This window comes from Syngnathus typhle, linkage group LG3 (genome assembly GCF_033458585.1).
Source record: "Syngnathus typhle isolate RoL2023-S1 ecotype Sweden linkage group LG3, RoL_Styp_1.0, whole genome shotgun sequence".
NCBI lineage: Eukaryota > Metazoa > Chordata > Actinopteri > Syngnathiformes > Syngnathidae > Syngnathus > Syngnathus typhle.
In genome coordinates this window covers 8,616,547-8,643,280 of record NC_083740.1, presented here as the reverse complement: position 1 = coordinate 8,643,280, position 26,734 = coordinate 8,616,547, and the positions used below count along the sequence as shown (strand labels likewise).

Below are 26,734 nucleotides of genomic sequence, written 5' to 3'. Positions count from 1 at the left end.
GTTGGCTTTGTGACCTCATATTTGCCAGTGTCACTTTTTTTAGATAGAGAAAATGCCTTGATTATCTTGTATAAATCCTTAACACTGGTTGATATTCATATCATCTTTAAATGCATCATCATATATATGATATAGTAGTTGTGCAGCTAAACACTTTCCTGAGTTGGTATGTGTGCAGAAAACGAGCACACTGAAATAGATACCCTCAATGTAAGGATATTTGACCTTCAGTGCCATGTGCGTATGTACTTGAATCACATGTGGTCTGCTCGGCTTTAGTTGGACAGCTAGTGTCGCCCTCTGGGCTCTCAACATAAAAGTCCGCCTCTAATGAGGTTAAAGGAGAAATATTAGTGATTTAATTAGCAGAATAATCCCATTTAATGACTTCACACATGTCATTTTAAATCCACCGCAGAATAAACATTCTCGCCTTTGTGCCTATGTTCAGATTCACTGTCGTTCGCACATGCACCAGCATGAGATTTTATAGAAAATACCAGCATTTTATTTTTGCTTTTGGTACCTACATACCTAGTTTATGTCATGCGTTCATGTCCGTTACGTAATTTTATTAGTAGGTTATTTATTTTCATTTAAGTATGCATTGTTGCAGTATCTAACCAGTATAAAACACCTTGTCCCATTATACACACACACCAAAAAAAAAAACTAAATAACATAAGATATAGGAACTGTATCAAATATTTTGCCACATAATGTTTTTCCTATTCACTGACACTCTCAAATACATACAAAATGAATCTATAATGTTATTGTAGTTGTCATGTTGTAGAGCTGTACTCCATAATGTTGCTGTTTCAAATATGTTGGTAACCTTAGTTACATGACAGAGAAATATAATAGATTGTATGCCGTGTAATCTCTGATACAACCCGTGTATTGAATATCAATACATTGTGCTAATGATCATAATGTATTTGGACAGTGTATATGCGGTACAAGGTGTGTCAGAGAAGTTCCAGGACTGGAGTACAGTACACTGTGACCTCGCCTTGATTTCTGCAGGTAATAAACCTTTTCCACATGCTATTATATACACATACAAAATAACACTGGTGGTGATTATTTATCTAAACCTCAGTATCACACTTTAAACATTAATCCGCAGGTGTCATCCATGTAGTGAGATAGTATTTTCTTTTCATTTTGAACTGAAATGAATGTGAGCAGTGACTGTAGTGGAATGATGATTCCCATTTATTGACCTGGGTTATGAAGCCATCAAGTTTGCACAATTTCTTTTGGCTTCAAGCAGGCGATATAATGTGAAATTGGATGTCATTTCCAAAATGATTACTTTTTACTAATATGTGAGATCCAGTTGCTTTTATATTACAGTAGTGCTTACAGTGATTGTGCATTCTTAAACACTGTTGTGGTGGTGTTCTTTAGAAGGCTTTATCACTTGACTATTATCATGTCACTAGACTCTCCGTCATTCCGGCTTGCCTTATTGTCAACACCAGTTGATGCTACAGTGGTATCTGCTTTCTCTCCGAGCCCAAAATAGAGTTGTCGCACACGGACATTTGTATAACAGAGCGCTTGGGAGTGAGCTTTTCCGGATGGTTGTCAGCACAGAAAGAGATATCTGCTCAAGTCTGCCATTTGTCACTGAAATAGACAATGTGGTGATGGTGCACATTCTGTAATTAATTGGGGTGACTGTTTTGGCATAATGTTGTATTGAATCGTGTCATTCAGTCAGTGTATGGACATGAATCCAATTTAAAGACCGTTCAGTTTTTTGTTTGAAATTATTCTGGCTAATTGTTGGTGTCCATTGCTTCCCACTATTGGCCAGACTTTACATGCGTCTGTTTGTATGTGTAAGCGTAGAGGTGCTAATCAGTGTTGGCCCGAGAGGATTTCTCGTCCCTGTCGTTGCTGTACCGAGCTTGTCCCAGCCAGGGACTCCCATTTGGCCTGCTCCAACTCAACCCCCTTGTGCTGTCTCCAGAGCCCACCCCCCCCCTCCAGAGAGCCATTCACTCAATCTTCCGTGGCCATTGGAAGAGACCCTACTTTGAAAGCCCCATCTTTCACGGGGAACCGAATTGAGTACATAGTCGCTTATAGAAAACAGGAGGGTGGCCCTTTTGTCCTGTGTTGATCTTTTTTTTTTCCTCTTCCTACCTGGCAGCCAGAGAAGAACTGAAAGTTGCCGCTGCGAGTGGTTGAGGCTTAGGAGGTGTTAAAGCTGCAGGTGGTGCTTGGATCGGCGTAGGAGCCCGGATATATTTTTAGGTGGGCTGAACAAAAATGCTTGGGAAAGGACAAAGTGGTGGATACTCCTCAGAGACAACTGGAGAAGTTTCACAAAGGTAAGACAAAGTCCAAGCCTGAATGAAACGCAGATTCTGATTATGTTACTGGTGTGTTTTGAGAGATGTACGTACTTTCGCTCTAGCATGTTTGTCCATAACATTAACATTAAATGCAGAAATAATTTTAATTTTTTAAATATTTCCTTAATATTTTGCATGGGCTTGTGAAGTCACAATCGATATGAATGTATACAATATTAATTACTCTTAATAAAATACCTCCCTTGAAAATGCTATTAATATGATTATTATGAATACATTATTTACTATACACATTTTAAAATGGAGTCCTCCGATGTATTTTAAATATTAATTTTATGTGACATAGAAAAAAACATTTCGCCAGCGATTACATGGTGATACTAAATAATACTGCATAATTAATATGAAAAACTCGACTCATACATAATTTATTTCAAATTATATCATAGCTGCTTCACGACAACATTTACCAAAGTGCTTTATTAAGGGTTAATATATTTACTATAACGAGTGATATGTATGTACACAACACAAAACTAAATGCAAACTGAATTTATTCATTTAAGTTTCAATTTAACTCTTTTTTAAGTGTGTACCAATATTTACAAAATATATAGATGCATTTTGTTTATGGTCTTTTCCCGTAGCTTTGGGGCTCCTGCCGTATGTCTAATAATTTATAACTGTTTGGCAATGATGGTTTAGAAGGTTGCCTTTGAATGTGAGCTGCTGTATGGAGTTCACTTGCTTATTTTAGAACATTATGTCTCAAATGAACTTTGTCCGATTAAATTTTAAGCACAGATGGTATTATTAAATTATGTTTGAGGAAAATATTATATCAAATTAAGTCTTAATTGGGGCTAGGATTTGCACTTGAACAGAAGTCTCAAAAGAAAAAATCTTAAAATTGAGACTAAGCTCTTTACTCATGGTTTGGTTTATTGTGCTTATTCAGTTTCACTGCTTCGAATTGTCATGTCATGTCGCAATTATCCCGTTTCAAATTATGGTCGGCATGGCAATCTTTTGAACAGTTATGTTGAAATGCAAAATTATAGATAAAAAACATTCGCCAATTAACTTTCTGACTGCATGTGCTGTATGATCTCGTGTGCTTATTTCATTGATCTCACTTGTTGACTTTCCGCCCGGTGCCCCACCTGCCAACTCTAAATCAGAGTCAGAGTCAGAGTCAGAGTCAGCTTTATTGTCAATTCCTTCATGCCAAGACACACAAAGAAATCGAAATTACGTTTCCTCCATCCCACGGTGACGAGACACAGTACACGAGTAACATACAAGTAAACAACGGGGGAGAGAGTTCAGGACGCCAAAAGCCTGAAGATCACAAACTTCGCCAGAGGCGAGCAGTGCTTGCATCCCACCACAGAGTCCCGGCACCATTCGTCACGGATGTAGACACGCATTCCACCTCCTCGCGATTTTCCCCTCGTACAATGGCCCGGTCCTCCCGATAGCACACTAGCCGCTCCAGATGCACAGCAGTTACGCACTGTCCGTTTCACAGATCTCAGCAGGCATGTTGATGTCCAGCGATCGAACGTTCGCCCGAAGAAAGGAAGGCACGGCCGGTCGAGCTGGGTTGGCCGCCAGCCTGGCCCGGACGCCCCCGCTCTCGCTTCAGGACGGAGCAGACCGAGCGCCTTTAATGTCCCTGCTTCAAAGTCCAGATCGCCACAAAACTCGCTTCCGCCGATGTCGAGCTGAACCAGCCCGCTGTACTTGTAGCACAACCCGGTGCGACGAGACGAACACACAAAAGTGTCGGACAAAACCACATTAAACGACAAAACAAAACACCGTTCGGGACAGAGATTGCGGCAGTGTGTCACAGAAGGTTAAGTTGCCCCACGGCCACTCACAAGGCCTCCAAAGGTCTTAAAAGACCCCTTAAATATTTATTGTGCATGTTGAATGTGACCACACCAGAGGTAAGGAAAATTTTAGGGTGGTTATTAAGAGCAAGTATGCCGCCAAGTATGTATAATATGCCGCTCAACCTCCTTGTCACTGACAACACAACGGGTCACAACTTTCCCTCACCACATGGTAGAACGGTTGTCAGAACATTGGTGTTGGGGTTGAAATCGCTTTCCTGACCTCACTCCTTTGAAATCAATATAAACTGTCTTGGAGCACAGCCGGATCAGTGACTTTACTACATTTTTTTTGGCACGTCTCCACCTGGATTCTAGACTACCCCAAAAATGTAGCTTGAAAGGGATGGTTGTAATGTGAGCATTAAGGTCATAACATTTAATCCTCACAACTTTATTGGGTCTGTTGCTTGTTTAACCGCTATCTAACTCATGGTTTGTTTTTGACTATTGCTTAGAGAACTAAATGAAGCAATGACAAGTCTAAACAGCGTCACTTCCTGCAGTCTTACAAACTCCTACTTTTACTGCTACAAATGTTCTCTCAGGTGTTGACACATGGCCACCACTAAAGCGAATCGTACTGTTAAACGTGTAACAGTGACCGAAAAGGACACAAATCAAATGAGCTTTATTTCATTTTTTTGTTCATTTTTTTAACATTGCCCTCATGTGCTTTGTTAGAACTACTATGTTAGTCATAACTCACTTTAGAGCATAGACTATGTGCATGCTCCCTTCAAGGTTTCCTAGAAGGACATGGAGGGTGTAGAAATGGCACATACACCAACCTCCTGTTTTATGTCCCATACTGATTCTGATGTCCACAGCCAACAGCTGAAGCAGGGGACATTAAAACACATGTGCTCATGGCACCGTGCCTTTCGCAATGTGGGGGGGCAAGAAAACAGGAAATGCAGCAATTTATTATATCTCACAGGTGCAAAACACACAAGCGCACATAGATTAGCTAGCACAAAGTGTCATTGCTCGTAGTTACTTATAAAATACTTTTTTTTTTTTCAGAATCAGTTCTGTGGTCCTTTTTGACCTTGAAAATGCTTGTATAATAATTTAATCAAAATATAGTTTCCTGAAAATATGACATTCACTATGAAATGACAATGCAACAACAACCATTTAGTAAAATGTCAACAGACATCGATCTGTGTGGGTGACGGACGGCAAACGAATTCCTTCGGCTGCCCAACAACATGCTTGACGTGAATTAAAGAAACAAAGGTCCCCTTCGTCTGCCTGAAAACATGCCTTTCTACAAAAAAAAAAAAAGACTTTCTATACGGAGTCAACGCCATTCCCAAATTCTGGACCCTCGTATAAATCGAGGTTCAGTTGTAGTCCTTCATTTTGCCACGCACAAACATTTAATCACTCACACAACTGAGCTCCCGAACTCTGTTGCTAACCAAAATAATAGCCCCTACCAAAGCACGTGAACAGTCTCTCAGATAACTCAAAGCATGTCGGCCATCTTTTCGCCATGATCAGTTACTACCGCTCAAATTATTAATCATGAAGGCAATGAGTTGCTTCAGTTTAGCATTTCAGAAATGCTTGCGGTTACGTGGAAACCAAAACCTGGCTTATATTCGATGAATTTGCATGGTGATAATCTATGAAATCCCCTCTTATTTTGGAACGGCAGAGCTCACATACTTATGAGACCATTAAGGGCAGACAGAGAAGAACAGAGGTGGCGACATGCAGTTTGTTATACACAAAGGATTTGACTGCCATTATAAAATTAAGACTCGAATTCTGTCATTGTGATGATGAGTGGAGGTCTGGCTATGTTTAGGTCCTGAATAAATGATAGCAGAACCAGCCACTCAGACAAGAAAGAGATTCAAAAAATAAAGCAAACATGATAAGAGGTGATGAGTGATAATTACCATCATATAATTCTTCATAATCTCTAGATAAATGACCTGTGAGGGAAATGTGACTCCATCAAAATTTGGCACGATAGTTACTATAACAACTTTTGAATCGTGTGTTTGTCTTGCCACTAAGCTTTGAAAAAGTTATCTGCTGTGGGCTTTAATGAGATTAAATGGTTAATTGGATGTCAAGCCGACTCATAACTTTGTTGAGTGTCAAGATACTGGATGCATGTGATGATTCACTGCACTTGATACTTATTAAAACCGAGGCTTCATGTTGCTGTTTCCTCTTAAATGTAATCTGGATCTGTAACTGTCGACTAATATGTGACTCGGGTGGGATAATCGTGTTCCGCATATGCAGCAAACTAGACCAAATGCATTTTTTGACGCTAGTTTGCTTTTTCGTGGATGTAGTTGAGGTTTTTATGTGGAAGAATTATGTCGTCAAGGGGTCCAAGGTTGAAGGTGATAAACCCCTGGCATTTGACCTACGTTTTACAGTTTAGATTGTGGTAAACCATTTCCTGACCAACAATTTGGGAACTGCAGGAAAAATAGTCCCAGGACATTTTTTAAGAGAAAACAAGAGGCAAATTTGATTACCATGACAACAAAATTCTTGTCTGAATTTTAAAATTGCTATAGGCACGCTGTAGCTCAGATTGTTTATTCCTGACTGGAATAGTTGACATATTTTCACCATGTGCAATAAAATTGAAAATAGATATGATGCGCGCACCTTGGACCATTGATTAATTTATAAAAAGAAGGGGAAGTTTTTTTTTTTTATATATTCAAATATATTTTTTTATATATTTACTTTTAATATGTTTTATTGTATGTTTGAATACACGTTTAAACTAAATAAACTGTTTAAACTTACTTTTTTTTATATACAGTTCAAACCAACAACAAAGGCATGTTTGTTGAGCCTATAAAATCGTATCCAGAGAGCTTTTCATTTCATTTCATTTTTAAACATTACATTTTTTTATCAGTGACTAGTAATTGAATATATTTGTAAAAATGTTATGTATTCGTAAAAAAATTAGATTGATTAGACATAGGTGTCTCCACCCGCCGGTGAAGATGTGCAAAAATCTAAAATATAATGAATAAATGCAAATTTTTTAGAAAGACATTATTAAGATTCAGTTATCACAAGTCCTCCTTTTTTTTAATAAACTGTCATCAATAGATTGCATTGCAACCACGTGACAGAATAAAATCAAGCATATTCAACACCATTTTTTTTTTCCAGTGAAGGACAAAATCCGTAAATTTGCCCCTCTGTCAAAAAACCTCCGTGTTGATCCTATGCCTGTTAGCCACGTTCCCAACGCTTTCTTGATCGCTGCGGAGGATTGAACTACAGTAACCTTAAGTGTCCACAAATGCCAATGTCACCACGATGCTGACCGATGTTAATGAATAAAAATGTCAGGTATTCACTGTGTAATCATGTGACTGGCCTCTGCCGCTTGAGACGCAGCAGGTGAACATAACCACTGGCATTCTGTAAAGTTGTCGACAGCTGAGAACGATCACCTTGTGTCCTTGCACGGGACGTTTATAAAAACGCCGCACATGCATTCAGCCTTCAACGCACACTTGTGGTTTTCCTTGAGCAATTTCATTTATATCTGTCATGCGTCAAATAAAGTTTTAGGGCTGGACTAATATAGCTTATGATTAACTCCATGACGTCTTATTCATCTTGACTTTATTCATAGAAGACTTTAAAACTGTACTGTGACTATTAATGCAAATTTGGCTTTTTTTTTAATTTCTCAAATCAAGGCAGAATGAAGAATTTCTCCTTGTAATAATTTATCACAACTTGTTATTGAGATTTTATGACCGGTTTATAACATTTTTTTAGACCAGTGTTTTCAGTGTGAGACAACCACAATGATAATATTATAATATGCAAGAATGTGTCCAGTGTCTGTAAACAGTTGTGTTGAGAGAAGAGCTCACCATTTGTCTCCTGGGGGTTATTAAGTATTTTGGTATACCACAGCTGCATTTTATTAATCATTTTTTCCATTAGTTTTTCCGTCACATTTATGCTAGGAAATCAAAATGTGAGACATGAACATTGTCTTTACAGATACAGTATTGAACACTTACAGAAGTTAAGCGAGTGATTGAGGAAGTTTTCTTTTTGTCAGCACGAGGTTAAATCCATTTGCCGATAACATGCGCCTCAGGTAAGAGCGGCCCTGCTGCACACATGCAGAAGCTTTGGTTCTTTAGTTTGAGATACTCAGGACAATTTTACCGTTTATGACAATCTCATCTATTTCAGTCTGCCACACATAGCGATGGATTGCATGGCATGAATTAAAGTGGGATCATGTTTGTTTGTGTGTCTGGATCTGCTCAGACACCCGCTTGTCAGTAAGTCATCAGTTTGAAGATAGAGGGGCAGCGACAATCCCTCCGGCCTACCCGCAGCGGTAAACTTTGAGGTGTGCAGACCGGAAACTATCTCAGCCTGTTTATTTTCCGCTCCTGATGAAAATACAACTGTCGTGAACTGCCGTTTATTGCGTCTGATAGATATCGGACACACCTGTAATAGCCGGCAATCCGTGCTCCAGAGACTTTTTAAAAAAATATAGTACGTACCCTTTCGACTCCCTTCAAATATATTTGAACTTAGCAACACTTCAACTTATCAAAGGGCACCTTTTTAAATCTTCACTAGCGGCTGTTCTCACTTTCTCGCTCACGTAGTTCTTCAAATAAGATGTGAGGCATACTTGTGTTAAGCTCTTTGTCACTCCTATTTCAGGTTTTCTGCCACAATAAAACAAAAGAGAATGATATGGGTAACAACACATTGACAAAGCCATATAAAGATTCAGCTTGGTGCTAATGCGAAATGGGAGTTCACTATATTTTCCAGTAGATGGAAATGTTAGCGTATCCCCATCATATATGTATGCTGTACCTTTTTTAACCTAAGGGAAAACACCAACTGTACCTTAACCAAAAAAAAAACTTTGAAGCTAACGACCACGGTAACTAATTAATTCGTTGCTATCTTGGGTGCACTGACTTATACCCGTCCCAGGGGACGTGAATGGTCTAGATGCTTAAAGAAGTTCTAGAAGGTATAACGCTCTCATTAGTGCTTTATTTAACTGGCTGTGTGTAATGATCTTGAGTGATGTTGGAAAAGACTCCACAGCAGAATTTTAAGTGAGCTCCAATTCTACAAGTTGAGACATTTTAAAGCACATGTGTTGCGAGTCAAAACTGCAGAGCGTGAGACATTGGAGAATTTTGTCATGTCGATAAATTCTCATGAAGGACAGGATGGATAAGGTCCGACCAGACAGCGACAATGTCACACAGAGGGCCCTTTTTTGGTAGACTGGTGCTTGGCGTTAAAATAGGCAAATCGTCATTTTCGTGCCGGGCCAATGTTCTAGTTCGGCATGTTTATGAATTTGGTGGACCGACTATGCCTCACTGCAACACCACCCACGCATCTGCAAATCTCTCTTACATTTAGTATGATTATATAAGAAAAAATTAAAAAAAGATCCTTGAAAATCATCACTAATTCCTGCCCCTGAATTACAGAGCAGCTAAAATAAAAAAATTACAGAGCAGCTGAAATAAAAATATTTCCAACCTGTTTGAACCTCGTAGGCCATCCTTAAACGGTTGCTTTTAATTTGGAAAGCACTAAAATAGAATGGGAGTGATGTAAAAATGAAAATGAGATGGTGCCGATTCGGAAGGAGGGGTAAGGAAGGGTTTATGACTACATCGCCTCGTTGACCAGTTTAGCTTTGGTGTTGCTGAGCGCAGTCAGCGAAGACTCCACGAGGTGTGTCCTGCACCTGCTTATTCTAACCTGTAGACCTGTTACAGCAAGTGTATCTACATACATCTCAATCAAGAAAATTGTATAATTTTCACTAAATAGCTCAACCAATGAAATGGACTATAGTCAGGCAGTGGGCTATAAATAAGTTTCTGAGCTGCAGCAAAATAAAGAGTCACAGCCAACCGTGTCCTGCCTCCACTCCTCACATTACTTCACCTCTCAGTATTAGATTAAATGCACACCTCTTAGCAATTTCTACACTCCAATTTGGCATTCATTTACCGCCAATTACTTAAATTCTTTTTTCAGGTCTGACCATATTAAAAAAAAAAAAAATGATTTGACCAATGTGCATGTTGGGAAACTCTCTCACCCTGCTCTGATATTAAATTTCTTTGGCAAATCCATCGGGCAGGTGCCACTCTGATCTATTCGAGTGGGAACAGTGACAGCAGACGTTAAAACCTAATTGTATATGTTAGGCAAGGGGATGTATTTGTTGGTATGTTCTTTAGGTTTTACAATTGGCGTCACCCAAAACAAGGGTACTTTAAATCAGGAGCATCCGTCCGTCCCTCCCTCCCTCCACTGTGACTAAGCCAAATGTGGTGTGAGGGACGCCAACCCTGCTCTGCATCATACATACCACGCCCCATATGTGACTATCCCTGCACTGGGGTAACACTCTCACCTCCCTGACCCCGTTCCCCTCAGCCCTATGATCAAGGACATTATGTTGCGCAGAGTAAAAGTTTGTCTCGTCTTCTCATTTACTGCTTTAATGTAGGGAAGATTTAGCAAGCTTCCCAACAACCAAATTCAAAAACTTATTTAAATGTATTTGATCAAATTTAATTCATTGTACACGCTAACAAACAATTCAACTTGTCACATATGTTGATAACAAGGGAAGTGCCGCCATTTGGCATTCTGTCACTTATGGCAAAATGTGGCACCATCTAGTGGCTTAGTGAAAAAGAAAAACAACTAGTTTCAAGACTGTGCCATAAGTTTAAAGTTTGATCTCTTCTGAGCTAAAATAAAAAAAATATATAAAGGTGATTGTTCTGATCTATTAAAGGGGAATTCAAGCCACATCTTAATATGTTTTATGCACCCTCAGTAGCCTAAAGATGATATTCTGGTTAAAATTTTGTGGAATACAAATGAAGCAAAAAAAAAAGAAAAGATCTGTTTAGAGATTAGCTTACTGTATAGACTTTTTGTCAGGAATAAATACTTTTCTGTGTTGCTGACAATGGACGTGCGATTATAGTTATTTCTGAGCCCATCAACAAGCAGTCCGGAACTCCACAAATTGGTCAATTGGTCATTTAAATAGCGCGGAACACCTTCACAACCTCCCCATGTTTCATCAATTGGGTGCACTATTTTGTGTTTGTTTGCCATCTCGCGTCTTTTCTCATTGTTGACTTTGGATTTTATACTGTGTTTTGATTAAGTATTGGAGAATTTGTCTGTCTGCACCTACACACGTCTTCAGCTGCTAGAAAAAGGATCCTGAGTTATGATGGTAGGTGCTGACAAAATAGTGACAGTGTTAATCAGTGAAGGATGAAAACAACTTCCTCAAGATTACATTCAATGAAATTTGAATGAAAACAATTTATTTAGTTATCGTATTAGAATACAATATTTTGACTTTCACAAATTTGGCTGCAATGTTCCTCAATCTCCACACGGGCTAACAGCAGCTCATACCGTAGCTGGCACCGAATGACCCCGGCCTCCTCTGAAAATACTTTTGTCACAATGAGTGTCGGTCAAGCCCCCCGTCCTGCCGAGCGAGTCATGCATCAGTCTCAGCTTGAGAGTAGAAGTCGACTCTGGGCAGAAACGCAGTGTGTCGCTTCATGTCACAGCTTTAATTTGGAGCCCTGCTGCACCTCTTAAAGGTTCGTCTGCTTCTTCCATAAACTTGTAGCTCCAAGTGTGGTGGATTGAAGTGTTGCCTGCTGAACTATGCCGGATAACCCCAGCAAGGCGGGACGTGCGGCTGGCTGTCTGTGAAGCTTTATCGTGTGTGGATATGGGAGGGTGTGGGAAGCATGTTTCCTCAGGCTCGCCGGAGGACTTTTCTGGGTTTGGACGAGGATTCTAACACTAATTTGTTATTTCCTCCAGTGAGGATGCGTCGACTGATCCATGTTGGAATTTTGTTATGATTGTGCAGCTGCCTGTTTTGGTCCTGGAAGGGACTGCCAGGAAACAGATGTTAATTTTTTTTCAACAATTAATACTATTGGCTAATCCCTACTTGTGTGTTTTATTTTTGCAAATTTGATGATGCAATTTTAATGGTTGAACAAATGTGCTGTCTTTTGGGCTCCTGAAGAATATCTTTGGTGGTATAAGGATTCTGCCGGAATTATGGCAAGCAAGACTGATTTTGTGATTAGTTGGTCGACATGGCTGGGCATCAGAATGGGCGTAAAATACTTTGATCAAGCAATAATCCTCATGAATTCTTTCAATAAATTTTCAATTAGTTGTTTTTGCTTAGATGGTTTTATCAGCGTTATAAGATTCCATATGGTGTAATGAATAATATCAAATACTTCACTGTGAATTTACCAGAGTTTTAGATAAACATTGTGAAGTTCAAAGTGCTGTCATCTATCTTTTCGTGTGTTCCATGACAATGGTGAACCTCCAATTTATTTGTACAGAGCATGTTTTACCAGAAATCATGAAATAGAAAGAGATAAAATAGAAATCATATCAAATGAAAAATGTATTAGTTATAAAGCAAAGTCACATTTGAAAATTCTTTGCTGTCGAACAAGAAATAATAATAAAAAAATACTAAGCATTTATAAGTTTCATACTAGTGTAGAGCGACGTTAACGGTAGCAAAGGTTGATGTTACTGGGCAAATGCACAGAAGGAGGAATAGGTAAGTCTCATTACATTAACACTTAAAGTAACTCACTTTTTCCTCACGTCATTCTTATTTCATTCTATACATTGACCTTTTCTTTATCCAAATTATACTCAGCAACCAATGCATAGACTTGTGCAGTGCTTTCTGACATCGCTTTAAGTTGTATTTGAGCTTCTCTGGTCATTACACTTTTCCATTTAGACAGCCCAGGTACCCACACATATGTGGTGATATCATGGAAAAGCCAAAGAAAAAGCTTTACAAACTCGCGTATGAATTAAATGCTCCCATGACGGTTCAGGTGGCTTAAAGCTTTCAGCATATCAATATGGAAATAGTTGTATGCAATCAGTATAGTGAGCATTCTTTCAAAATAGATGTGGACTTTCTAAAATTCAGCATCAATAAATTGGTGTAAAATGACATTTTCGGTGTTCCAGCTGACTGATCTTTTAAGGACACTCTGCTGTGATGGAAGGGGGCAACTCTTGTATTTATAGCTTCAGAGTCATAGGCTGGGATGGTGTAAGGGTATCACGCTCCATCAACATGCATTTTAACTTACGAGTGTTTACGGTCTACTCCGTGACTAGTTATTGCCTATTGTTCAAAATGAAATCACTTGTCATAATTCCACTCTATGTATTTACAGTAGATATGATATTTCACGTCTCAAAAATATCTTCAGGTAGTTTCAACTGAATGATGTCACTTTGCTTGCAGTGCATACAGTATTATGCTAGAGAATGACCATTTGATGGCAGCGATGGTGGTAAATATTTTTTTCGAAGGCTATTAGTCTAAAACCTCTTTAGTATGATGGGGCAACATTGGGTTCAAGATTACTGTTGTCCACAACTTAACAGATGATGTGATGAATAGTTCAGACGACTAATTTTAGATAGTATGGGAGAGCATTTGTTTGAAAACGAAATGACAAAGCGGTCAAAGTGGGTCATGGCAATCTTAGACAACTTGTTCCTAAGCACTTCTTTCACAGCGCCATGTGTTCCATACAGTAATTCTACGCCGCATAAAGGAAGCTCGGACTGAACGACATGTCATCACTTTGACTGACTTGTGAAAAAGAAAAACTTTCCTTATTAAAACAAATTTGACCAAGTTTAATGCCCTTTTTCTTTATGGTAGAATTTTGAAGTATCATTATAATAAGTTATACGTTGTTCCTACCATTAAATTATTTTTGTTTTAGTTGTTTAATACATTAAAATTGTCACATCCGCTGGTGCACAAGAAGAATCCAATAAAAACCTGTAGCATTCTGAGAATGTAGCTTGGTTTCGATTGGCAGATTTTTTTGTAATATATATAGATCGCAGTGGTCAAGAACTGTTGTCACGTCATATTGAAAGAAGTTTCCTATATGTCAATTTAACCGTAATGGTAATCAATACCTCAATGACAGTGTCTGTCGTAGCCGAGGATTATTATTTTTATTCGGGCAGAATTTTTGTATTTATACTGTGGAGGTATACCTAATGTCTTCCCTCTGCCATCAGTGCAGTGCCAGCGGACAGTGCAGACAAGAAAGTGGGAAGTCAGCTGTCTGGCAGTTTGCAATTTGGGGCCCAGCAGCAGAACCAGCAACTCCTCCTGACCCCAGCCAGCCTCCAGCTTGCTCAGCTCCAGGCCCAGCTTACCCTCCAACGCCTCAAGCTGGCTCACGGAGGCAACACAGCCACCGCGGCCGCTGTTCTCAATCAGGTTCTTTCCAATGTTGCCATGGCACAGCCCCTCTTCAATCAAATGCGGAACCCCCAAATTGGCTTCCCAACAGGGGTGCTTAGTTATCCGACTTCAAATCCAGCCTTGGGGATTGGCGGATTCAACCAGAATCTAGGGAATGTGAGACTGAACCATCATGGTGGGGGAGCCATCGTAGGCCAACATGGTGTGGAGTTTGGTATAAAGTCCGGGCCCACGTATCCCTCTGACATCGACAGGCGTCTTCAATACAACGTGGGAGCGACGTCGACGGCATCAGCCCCTGCTGCCGATGGACATTATTCCGTGGTCAACGCTCAAGCGAAACTCAACAATGTTGGGTTCAAACAAGACTTCTATGGACAGGATATCTCCAGCCAACAAGCTGGATTCAACATTGCTGATCAGAATGTCAATCTGTACAACTGCACTGGACAGACAGAGCAATGGGACGGGTCAGCGAACGCTAAGAACACGCCGTTGGTCTCTGATGCCACCAATATTTGGACAGCAGCTGGGCAGGCAGTGCGATCCAGAAATCAACTGTATAACCCAGAGGAGCCCACTTCTGACCACAAATTCAAGGGCAATAGCGAGGGTTCGTCTTTTGTCCCTGACGGCTTGCAGGGTTTTGGGAGTTACCAACCGCTACATGGAAGCGAGGAACCTTTGTGTACGGGTACTAGGACACTTCAGCCGTACCAAGTTAATGACTACCACGCTGTCACACCCACTCAACTGCCACATCAGTGCAGCATCTGTGACAAGAAAGTCTACAACCTCAAGGTGAGTTAGTTGTTTGGTGAAAAGAAAGAAAAACACAATTTGATGATATGTTATTATTATTATTATTATTATTATTATTATTATTATTAATCATAGCAAATCCCAAGTTACTGTGGCATAATGACCAATTTCAAAAACAATTTTTGTCAAGTCCAGTTTCAAGTCCTTCATAAATTCGAGACAAGAAATTGACAAGTTCTAAAGTTGGTACAATCACAAATCAATTCCACGCAAGTGATTAAGTTAATCGTTTTTTTACACAGATACACATGCAGATGGGCTCATCACCCACAGCTCTGAATTAGTACACAAGAGGGAAAGCTTCAATGAAGTGTTCATGCATGTCATCTTGGGTGTGTATTTTCAGGACTGGGAGCAACATGTAAAGGGAAAACTACATCTGCAGAACCAAACGCTGTACAATAACGAAAGGTGAGTGTTCAAATCAGTGCGAATTCTTAAAGTAGTCCCGTAATAACATACAGCATACTGTTGCCACCAAGCAGAGCCACTTACTCTGGATTCCCTTGTCAGTGATTGCCCAAAATTTACTTCAGTGAATTCTCATTCATTCTAGAACAGATTTTTTCTTTGCAAATATATGCTTGTATTATTTGCTACTACATACAGCTGTCTTGGTGTTTCCATAAAAGTATGCACTGTCATAAGATATGAGGGCAGTGGGCAGCTAAAACGAGCCATGTGCTTGATTGTTCCAGCTCGGCAGGGGTATCAGCCGGAGCTGCTCACTACACGCTCGGTAGGCCCGTTGATGGTGCTCTCGGTGGAGGAGACTCAATGAACTCCACTGCTGCAGGTCAAGGTAAGTTATTCCCGAACATGGTCTACACAAGTGAATCTGACGGTGTGCAGTTTTTCAAATGGTGACAATATGTAAATGAGAGTGGCTGATGGAGCTGAGAGAGTGAGGTAACACACTATAATTAGATAGGTGTCAAGATTTAAAAATATGGTCCAATCTTCTCCCGTTACATGCTTTATATATGATAGTGTATGAATATTGAGTGTGGCAAGAATAACATAAAAGCAGCTTTGTCGTATAATTCGATAATCAATTGCTTGTCGATTAATACTTTTTTTTTTTTTACACCTCTTTATACAACCATCTTCGATGGTTTCGTATCACTTCTGTAACACTTGCCCACTCTACAAATTGGAAATTGTTTCCACAGATGTTTCCTCAGGAGTCAACACCTCATACTTGCCAGCTGCAGCCATGACGAATTACCCTTTGACCAGCACGGGATTTACGTCACACCAGCCGGAGTCAAAGGTCGGACATATGTGTGGCATTTTTTTTCCCATTCAAGTATTGTACCCCTAGAAATAAAAAATATGCTACTGATGTTTACAACAAAACAGCAGCTGCCATCTTATTTACAACTAGCCACGATGATAGGCACTCATAACCAGGTTTCAGTTCTATCACTATAAATGTACAGTATATTTATATCTTGTCTCTTGATAGATAAAAAAAATGGCAGGAAAAATCTAAAACAGAATGGAGGACTTGACAAATCAAAGATAAATACAGGGGGCTGTACGTACAAGTCCATTTTCATACTGGCATATAGTAATTATTTGTATTGAAGTTTCATGTTGTCCCCCTTCACCGAGGATGGTATCTTCAAGAAACTGGAAACATAAAAACAATAAACACAGGATTATAGTTGTTTGTACTGTTATTAGCACTGCAGTACAGGCCAAACAACCTCCAGGCAGCTGTGTCAAGCTACACATGGAGTAGAACCCAGTAAAGTGATCCAGGGGATCAGCAGGGGAAGGCTTGTGGAACGTTGGCAGGAACTGTTAAAGTAAGCGGGACCTACTCCTCTCGACCATCAAACATGAATACTGCTTTGTGCAGGCAAATAGACATGTCCTCTGAGTCCTGTCAATCAGTACCATGTCGAATAGTTGTATACCTTTATTTAGTTGAATATATTTATATATTCAACAATGGTGCATGTGCCTGAGCAAATTCAGAACTCTGTCAAATTGATTTATATAGCCCTAAATAAAAATAATTGCTCTGCGAACCACCCCATATCACTCTGTGTTAACTTTAATGACAGTCCACAGAGTAAAAATAAGTTAATGCTGAATTACAGATGAAAGTCTGTTTAGAAGTCTGTGTACTTTATGTAACTTCTTGTATGTATTCTTCATATTTTGGGCCATCTTAATTTGTGTACCGTTTTTTTCCGTGTATAGTGCGCAAAATTTAACGAATTTATTGTCCTAAAATCTGGGGTGCGCATTATACATAGGTACAAAAAATTTTTGATTTTTTTTTTTAAATTTTTTTTTTTTTTTTTTTTTTTTAGTTAAAACAAAACCAACAACAGGACTGACCGACAAAGTCGTGGAACAAAAAGACAGGGGGACATTACCAAAGACAGGAACAGAAAGCAAACAGACATCATGACAGTAACACATGCAATGATCCGACGGTGAGCGAGGGGCAGACAGGACTTAAATACAAAACACGTTACATCGATTGAGGTGACACAGGAAGAGAGGGGCGACGCGAACAGAAACTATGGCAACCTAGACACATAGCAAAACTGGGGACGAGACGTGACAAATGTCCCTCGAAATGAAACTTGAAATCACCAAGTTTTGGTTTCCAAGGGTGTTTTTATTCCTCTTCAACGTCTCTCCCATACAGAGCCGCCTTTTTCACGTCCGCACGCCTCTTTCCCGTGCGCGCACGGAGCGCGGTGGTGCGTTTATGGGCAGTCGGAGAAATCAACGCCAACAAAAAAGATTACATCCAGCCTAGTTAAGACCATACCAAAGACTATAAAAATGGGACCCATTGCCTCCCTGCGTGTGTGACGATCATTGGGACTTAAAAAAAAAAAAAAAAAAAATCATAAAAAAAATTCATAAAAATTGGGTGCGTATTATACATGGGTACAGGCTTTTTTTCAGCATCAGCATGCCATTTTTAGGGTGCGTATTATACATGGGGGCGCACTATACACGGAAAAAAACGGTATGTTTTTATCCAAAGGACTTTCATCACAGTTTTAAGCCACTGACATGTACTTCTAGTTTGTAGTCTCAGTTTACTGTTCATCGCCTTAGTCACCCTCAGCAGGGATTTCTCATTGCTGCGGTCAAACCGCCTGGATTTACACAAGCACACAATATTTGCAGGTCAAACGCCAGCAAAGTGCAGAGAGCAATGCCCAAGACTCTTCTTCTCTCAAACATTTAGAGAACATTAACAGTCTATAATGGGATCTGTTTATTGAGCTCAGTGTATATTGACCTTTATGTGCTCTGATGGTGGCAGTGGTACTGGCCGAGAGCTATTAACAGAATTAGCGCTCATGTACTTTTCAAACTGCCAAAATCATCTTGCTGGCCAAAAACCGTTAAGTTGTCACCATGATGCAGACTCCCCACAGTTTGTGGTCCAAAAATGTAGACTTTAAATTAAAGTGTGTGTGTGTGTGTGTATATGTATATGTATACATACCGTATATTGTATCTTCATAAGAAGAAATTTATGAATACATGATTTATATATGCTTTATATTTTATTAAATGAAAATTCAAGACATGGGACCATGATAAGCACTGTAATTAAAACGGTGTCAAATATACAACACCTCAAACCAGGTCGATATTACATCTGCAGCTATGTTTATGAAAATATGAGCTGTGTTTCAGTATGAAAAGAAATGTTGAAAATGCAATTAAATGGAGGTCAGTATACTTTGCAATATAAAATGTTTGAAATATCGCATGACAGTGAGATGACAAGTGGATACGTTTGAATGTGCTAAACCTTCATTATACTGCTACGGTTCTGCAGTTGCTAATAATAGACAGGGCTGAATCAAAGACATTCTGTGTGATAGTATTGCCTTGATGATGGGCAGAATAGTTTCCTGCTAGAATCGCTGAGTGCTGGATAGATTCTACTGACAAATCATATATATAAAAGATTTTATAATTCAACTGTAATTACTATGATTCATTTTCTGCTGTGATTCACAAGGACTATTTACACGGTTGTGTGTCTAAGGTCAGTTTGGAACAGCTGCTTAGGTTACCAATTCTGGTAACTTCACACTCTCTGGAGGCCCTTGGGGAAATTCTATAACACTCTTAGAAGAAATGTCAGAGTCAGGCTGCTCCGCAACTGTGTCACGCCCCCGGGCAGTTGGGGTTTCATGACCTTGCTCAAAGGCAACATGTCCCATTTGCCAAGTCAAAGACAAGGCCACTGCTGCCAATCTTTTCATTTTCTCCGCCTTTGATGGTTTTCTTCTCATATTTACAGACGTTTCCCCCAAGAAAGGCCACCACGGGACGTGTTGTTCACATCTGCAACCTCCCTGAAGGCAGTTGTACTGAGAATGATGTCATCAATCTGGGACTGCCTTTTGGCAAAGTTACCAATTACATCCTGATGCGCTCAACTCATCAGGTATAAAAGAATATGTTTTCGTCAAGCATATTTGTTTTCAATTATTGATATAGGCTAAGTAATTGCACATGCTACTCCAGGTTGCATACGTAGTAGACTCCGTAATTCATACAGACTTTGCGTGTGACAATCCTAGCGAGTCAATTTCTACTTCTGCAATGTTAAACATTGATTTTATGGGAATGAAGGGAGTGGGCAAGCAGTCGACTAGTTCCATCCCACAATGGTGTACAACAGTTGGAACCTATCCCTGCTCTCTTTGGGTGAGAGAGGCAGGGCACCTGAACTGGTTGCAGGGCACAAATAGACAAAGAACCATTTATGTGTACCGAATATTTAGAGTCTTCAGTGAACCCACCATGCATGTTTTTGGAATGTGGGAGAAAACTAGAGTGCATTTGAATATGAAAAATATTACATGTTATTAGTTTTTATTCTCTCTTCAATCAGGCGTTTCTGGAGATGGCCTATATTGAGGCAGCTCAAGCCATGGTTCAGTACTACCAACTGACTCCAGCTATGATAAACAATCAGAAACTTCTGATTCGAATGTCTAAAAGGTACCAGGAGCTACAACTAAAGGTAAGACTCAAGTTAAATGTGTGTGTTCAAAGGTAAAAAAAAAAAAAAAAAAGGATACATTTCAATTTAATAGTTGCTATTTTATTATATTTTTATAGAAACCGGGTAAAGATGTTCAGGCGATCATCCAAGATATTGCTTCTCATTGGGAAAGAGATGAAATGCAAAAACTTGAGCGGTAAGGAAATGTTTCAATTTTCTGCAACATGAAAAACGTCACAGATTAAAATGCAACTTGATTCCAGAAAGTAAAAATTTGCTAGCCTTTTGGCTAAAAGTACCTTTGTGTGGCGAATTTACAATGTAAAAAAAAAAAAATTAAAATATATATGGTGGTTGGTTGATTCATGTAACTTACCTTCCTCCAGCTACATGCCAGACAGAGTTCGCTCCCGCAGCCCCGTCAGAAACTCCCTCAGCCCTCAATCACACAGTCCCAGTTTCACATCATGTAGCTCAGCCCACAGCCCCCAGGCGACCCCCTGCAGGGGTCCGGAGCGAGGCACCAATGGCCTGGGCCCACACCAAGGATCTTGGGATTGGTCTACGCACTATAGACGAGCTGAGGACGACATGGAGAGGGATGAACCCTCCAGGCGGAACGGATGCAGCATTGACAGCGACCGCCCCAACGAACGACCATCGGAGCGCCGGAAAGTCTATGGGAAACCCTCGGATTATGTCGTCTCCAGGTCTGCAGACGATCGAGGATTTGATAAAGGAATGACCGGAAACAGAGACTTCCCTAGAGGCAGTCCTCAAGGCAAGTCCTTCAACTCCTACCGGAGCATGGAGGAAAGCTTCTACATGAAGGTGACCAGATCTCCATACCAAAGACACGATAGCAAGTCAAGGAGGAGGAATGGCAGTGACCACAGCAGGCATTCGAGGCATCTGGAGAGCGAGGTGATTGATGAGCCACCTCGCAGAACACCAGAAGATAAGAAGCTACGTTCACCCAGCAGGGGAAGGAGTAGGAAGCCAAACAAGAGGTGCACCCCTACAGAGAAACATGACAGCCCCACTACAAATACTGTGAGTAACAAATACATTTAGATTACAGTGAACCACAGTTTATATTTGGGAATAAGTTCCAGACCCCCAATATCTAAAATCCCTGGCATAGAGAGACACATATACTATATATATATATATATAAAACATTTATTTTATTTTATTTTTTTACAGTTTTACCCCACCTCCACGCTTAAAACACATAGACTGTCAAAATATGCCTTAGCCTTTGTTCTCACTCTTCGGTCTCTAGTCAAAATACCAAACATACTTGCTTGCTGTTTGTCAGTCCTCGTTGAAACTCGGGTAAAATTGACACTGACAACAAAAGAGAATTGCATATCATATCTTTAAACATTAAAATTTCAACCACACTCTAATGTATTTACTTGCCAGCTCACTTGATTAGAAAAAGCATCTATGGCTAAAGCAAAACGGTGGCAGGGTACCTGGATTTGCCATCTCTGCTGGAGTTGAGGCTGGTTGCCAATTTGGACAGCTGTCAATTTAATGTACTAATATTCTGAGAGAACACCAATGGCGGCTGAATGGCTCAGTGGGTGGTCTTTTGACTTTAGACACAGGGCTCAAGGTGTAAATCCTGGTCAGGGTGAATGGTTCACCCATGGAAAATGGGTGGGTTGTGTCAAGAAGGGCATCTGGTGTGAAAGTTGTGCCAAATATATCATGCAAGTGACTTGCTGGGGTGACCACTGACAGGGCAAAGTTGACGGTGTTTTTCTTAAAATACGTTGGTAATAAAAATTATTTTTAACCACCGCTATACTGATAACCTGGTAACCAATATCTTGGAAGCTTGAAGTCATCAGTATGGATACTTTTTAGTTAACACTTGTTGGATCAAAATCTTGACTCAACATGCTGGTATGGTACACAGGTCTAAATCAGAACAACAATTGCTAAAAAATCTGCAACACAGTAAAACAGGGGCATTGGTAAGAGGGGAACACTGTGCAGCTGAATAATATTCAACATATTTTTTATGCTAATTCCCTTTCCTTTGTAGGATGGCCAATCAAAAGAACATGTGTCACCTCAGCGCAGTGACAAGTCAAAAGATGTTGCTGAATGTTTTAATCACAAGGACATTGTAAGTAACAAGAAGACAACAAAAGGAGGCAACATCTGCGTACATGCTCAGCTGTGTATTCATTTTTTTTTCTTGATTACTTTGCAAGGAGAAGAACTTGGGAAGTGGAGAAAACACTGATGACGACTGCTGCTATCCCAAGAACATAGAGGAATTTCTTACAGTTGATGAAGTGGGAGAAGACGACGATTTCATTATTGAGCCAGACCTTCCTGAGCTGGAAGAGGATGTGACCTGTCCTGAAGAGTCTGCAGAGGAACAAACGCAAACAACAAAAGGGACTTCACTGTCACCTTCACTCCCTTTGGAGGATGAGGAGCAGGAGATAAACAAATCCATCCAGGAACAGACATGTGAGGATGCTGAAGTCCAAGAAACATCTGCAACTGAGAAAGAAGTTCCAAATGAGACAAGTTTAGAAGAACCTATAAAGAGTCCTGTTACTTCCGAGCCACCGATTGTGAACCTAATTGAACTTCCCAATGAGGAGTTTAAGGCAGCATTGGAGGAGACGAGTACAGAAGACAAAGTTTCTGACAACGGGCCCTTAGAGGAAAAGCCGATAAAAAATCACATTCAAATATCAGATGACTGCAAGGTCCAGGATGTAGTCCAGGTCACTGAGGCCAGTTCCAATGTCACTCAACACAATGACAGCATTCTTAAAAAAGGTAGATAAAATATGATATTATATGATGTTGATATATAGGTATTTTTTATTCATTGCCAAAAAATACGTATAAAATTTCACCAATCATAAATTACATAGGTTAGGTTCATCAACAGGTGTTTTATTTCTGAAATGGCATAACTATGAATTACAACACATGGTAAAATCCAAAGTGTGCAGGTTTTTTATAAGCCAAACTTAAGAAAAATGAAAATATCACAAAAAAAAACAATGTACAAGAAAATAAGTAAAGATATTCCTAAATCGGTTTCAAAAATACATTACGGCGCACACAACGCCATCTCTGATTACCAGTACAATTGACCATTGAGACCAACCTATCAATAAAATGTGAAATCATCACAAATAAATACATGTTTTTTGTTTTTTTCACATTGTATCCCTTCTATTATTTTCAAATATTCTTTTTGCAGATATTGAAGCGCCCTCATCATCTAATGAACAGGAGAAGGTTGTCATTGAACACATCATCCCTTTAGGTAAGCAAGATCCGTGTGAGATGGGAATGCAACAAATCATTTTGGTTCTCCAGTTATACCCAAAATAGAGAATGATCATTTATAACTTTTTATAGCTTCTCATTCTAACAGCCTAAGGATCTCAGATATTAGTGTCTGCTGTCTTAGTGTGAACGTTAAAGCGTTATCATGTACACTGCTAATAACGGCACTGACAACCTGTTGCATTAGCACTCTAATTGACGGGAATTGGCTGGCCACTTGCTGACCTATTTCCGTGATCTGCTTGTGAACTGCACCCCAGAGAGATGAGTATTTATATTATTATTAGCACTGGAATGGCACGGCCCAGCACATGGTGCATAGGGACTTACATAAGCCGCCTCTGCTGCGTGGCAACAATAGATCACAGACACGAGAGCTGTCTGCCATGAGTAATGGGGTTATTTTGGTTGGATGATGTCTCGACAATTTGGGTTTGTATCCAGTACAACCTCTGCAGAACTCGAATTTGTTTTTCCCAAACCCAAGGCAATGAAGGATGTCACTGTGTAGGTTTTTCGTTTGTCTGCAAAGAGTAACTTCGGTTTTCTAATCATTCTTACACGCACTAAAAAAAAGCAAGATAGCCTTTTCAATGTCTGATTTGTCCATTAGTGTTAATGTGAGTTGAATTGGTTGATTGTCTGGATGTACTCGACCAGTCTGGGATGCACCCCGCCTTTCGCCCAAAGTTGGCTCCAAGTCAGAATGTCCAACTTTCAAAAGTTCCTTTCAAATGTAAATGCAAAATATTGGTGGCAACTGCAACCCAGCTACTTCTCACTAAACTAGATTATGTATCCTGCAAAATGTAATTAATTTGAGTTCTGTTCAAAAAGTGAAACTCATATATTCAGTCCTGACAGAGTGAAATAATTCATGATTTTTTTTCATTATTTTGATGAGTTTATAGGTAACAATTGCGACCCCTGGCCACCACGTAGCTCCGCCCCTGAAAGGGTCTCATAATAAAGTGTCTAGGAATTCTCTTTTAGACGATAAACTACATATCGCTCATTGCTTTGCAGGAGTGGAGTTCATTGAGGCAAGGACTGGTTTCTTTTGTAAACTTTGTGAGCTGTTTTACACCAGCGAGGAAACTGCAAAGATGAATCACTGCCGCAGCACTGTACACTACAGGAACCTACAGGTGTGTGCTGTCAATGTCCTTTGTCCTACACCCGGTTGAATTATGTATTAATAAAAAGAACAATTATTTAACACTTTATACCTTTTCATAATTCTATACAGGCAGTTCAATATAAAATATAAAAATGATACAATTTATTTTCTTATAAAATTATAACGGTGAAGTCATTTGTCTGCCCCAAATACTGACGTGACAAACAAGTCATGGGTTCACTGTATTTGTTACTCATAAATGATATATAATTAATCATTTATAGGTGTTTTTATCCAAAGGAAAAAAAATAAAACCATTAAAACAGTTATTCAGTCAACTCTGTGACATTCAATATTTATAGACACACCCAGTGCACACAGAAACACAAGTATTTCATGTTCGCTTGATCCATAACTGTTGTATGTTAGAATATTGACAATTCAACAGAAAGCCGTGTCACATTTCTCTGCTGGCTGGCAGCACAGCTGACGCAAGTAAGGGGAGAAATGATTCCCGAGCACTCAATGTGTGACATTCCATGTAGAAAAATGTTCTTGACACTTGTGCTGTCTGTCAAATCTCCATGTGGTCCCTATGTTATGTATATACATTTTTAATGGTTTACATTTCTCCAGATATTAATACCCATGAGTTGAAATGATATTTCATGACAGGGCTGTTGTCTTATTTCTATTCCGGATGAGAAGTGCAGTAATAATATATTTGAGATGTTCTGCATCTGTACCAATTTGACTGAAACATTATAATTCACATACTGTGCATAATAATGTTGTATTACTGTAAATATAAACACAAATAAAAAACATTACAATAAAAGAGATTAACTTACACACTACTCTGTAAACCTGTTTGAATAATTATTTGGGTGATGTTTCCCTTCCGATTATGCAGAAATACCTGTCCCACCTGGCACATGAGAGCCTAGACCTTGCTGAATTCTCAAGCACACAGTGACATCCCGTCCTCTTACCACAAGCAGCACAAGTGGAATTCATGGAGGCATAAAAATTACGGATACTTGCACTTGTTTTAGGATAATGGAATAATGCTCGGAAATGTTATTCATAATTGTGTTCAATTTTGTACATATTCCGATGTATAGCAAGACTATTTATTGGTTTTATTCTTTGTACACACAAAGCTAAGTGTTATTTAATTTGGATGTTGACACAGTGTTTAACAAATCGATTTGCTTTCAAAATCTGATTTCCAGTTTGGACTTTGAATTGTCCAACTAACAATAATAGATTGTACTATTGCAACTGCATTGTGACTTAAATGATGCCAATGAATGTTTTTACTCGTAAAAACTGAGACAAATGCTCAGGTGAATTTTGTTTGTTGAGTTTCTAACTCAGTGTGTGCAATTTATTGATAACTGACGTAAAGCTTTTCTTGAACTCTGGTCTTGTGTGCACAACAGTTGTCTTTCAGGTCAAATTAATTTCTTGTGTAATTATGATGCAATGGCTCTGCAATCAAATCTCTACTGTGTATAAATGTCAATCCCTCAGTCCTAGCTTTATTAGATTAATTTAATGCCTCAGCATTTTAAATATGGTACATTAAACTAGACCAGTTCAACTTCCAAATACAACAGTTGCTTTCAAAGCCAAATGTCTTTTCTACACAATATGAAGCCTTATCCTGAATGTTAATGTTGTTTTCTTAAATATAATTTTCATGTGAATAAATACTTTTTCGAGGGGTTTGTGTTTGTTTATTTGTTTGTTTACTTGCTTTATTAGCTTTCTTAACGTGCAAACAGGTTGTTGAGTGATTTTTAGGCTTGGATTCTTTACCTGCTGCTGCATGGTGTC

At 39.4% G+C, this 26,734-nt stretch overlaps 1 protein-coding gene across 3 annotated transcripts; it reads left to right on the top strand.

Moving 5' to 3' along the window:
• Positions 1-1,961: 1,961 nt before the first annotated feature.
• rbm20 (RNA binding motif protein 20) lies at positions 1,962-26,621 on the top strand. Of its 3 annotated transcripts, none has more exons than XM_061275234.1 (14): positions 1,962-2,348; positions 14,414-15,404; positions 15,772-15,836; positions 16,124-16,227; positions 16,598-16,698; positions 19,726-19,872; positions 20,323-20,454; positions 20,553-20,632; positions 20,823-21,489; positions 22,496-22,579; positions 22,668-23,250; positions 23,684-23,749; positions 24,799-24,920; positions 25,806-26,621. In XM_061275234.1, exons 1-14 carry the CDS (start codon positions 2,287-2,289, stop codon positions 25,866-25,868), a joined length of 3,267 nt encoding a protein of 1,088 aa, XP_061131218.1. In that variant the 5' UTR covers positions 1,962-2,286; the 3' UTR covers positions 25,869-26,621. The 3 variants fall into 3 exon arrangements, with proteins under 3 accessions (XP_061131218.1, XP_061131220.1, XP_061131219.1); XM_061275236.1 differs by lacking the exon at positions 1,962-2,348 and adding an exon at positions 11,755-11,904; XM_061275235.1 differs by lacking the exon at positions 1,962-2,348 and adding an exon at positions 11,985-12,905.
• The last annotated feature ends 113 nt before the right edge of the window (positions 26,622-26,734 follow it).

Coding starts and splice junctions, on each gene's coding strand:
- rbm20 (XM_061275234.1), top strand. CDS start 2,287: ATGCTTGGGAAAGGACAAAGTGGTGGATACTCCTCAGAGACAACTGGA. Junction 19,873..20,322: donor TGATGCGCTCAACTCATCAG/GTATAAAAGAAT, acceptor CTCTTCAATCAG/GCGTTTCTGGAGATGGCCTA. Junction 23,251..23,683: donor TGACAGCATTCTTAAAAAAG/GTAGATAAAATA, acceptor TTCTTTTTGCAG/ATATTGAAGCGCCCTCATCA.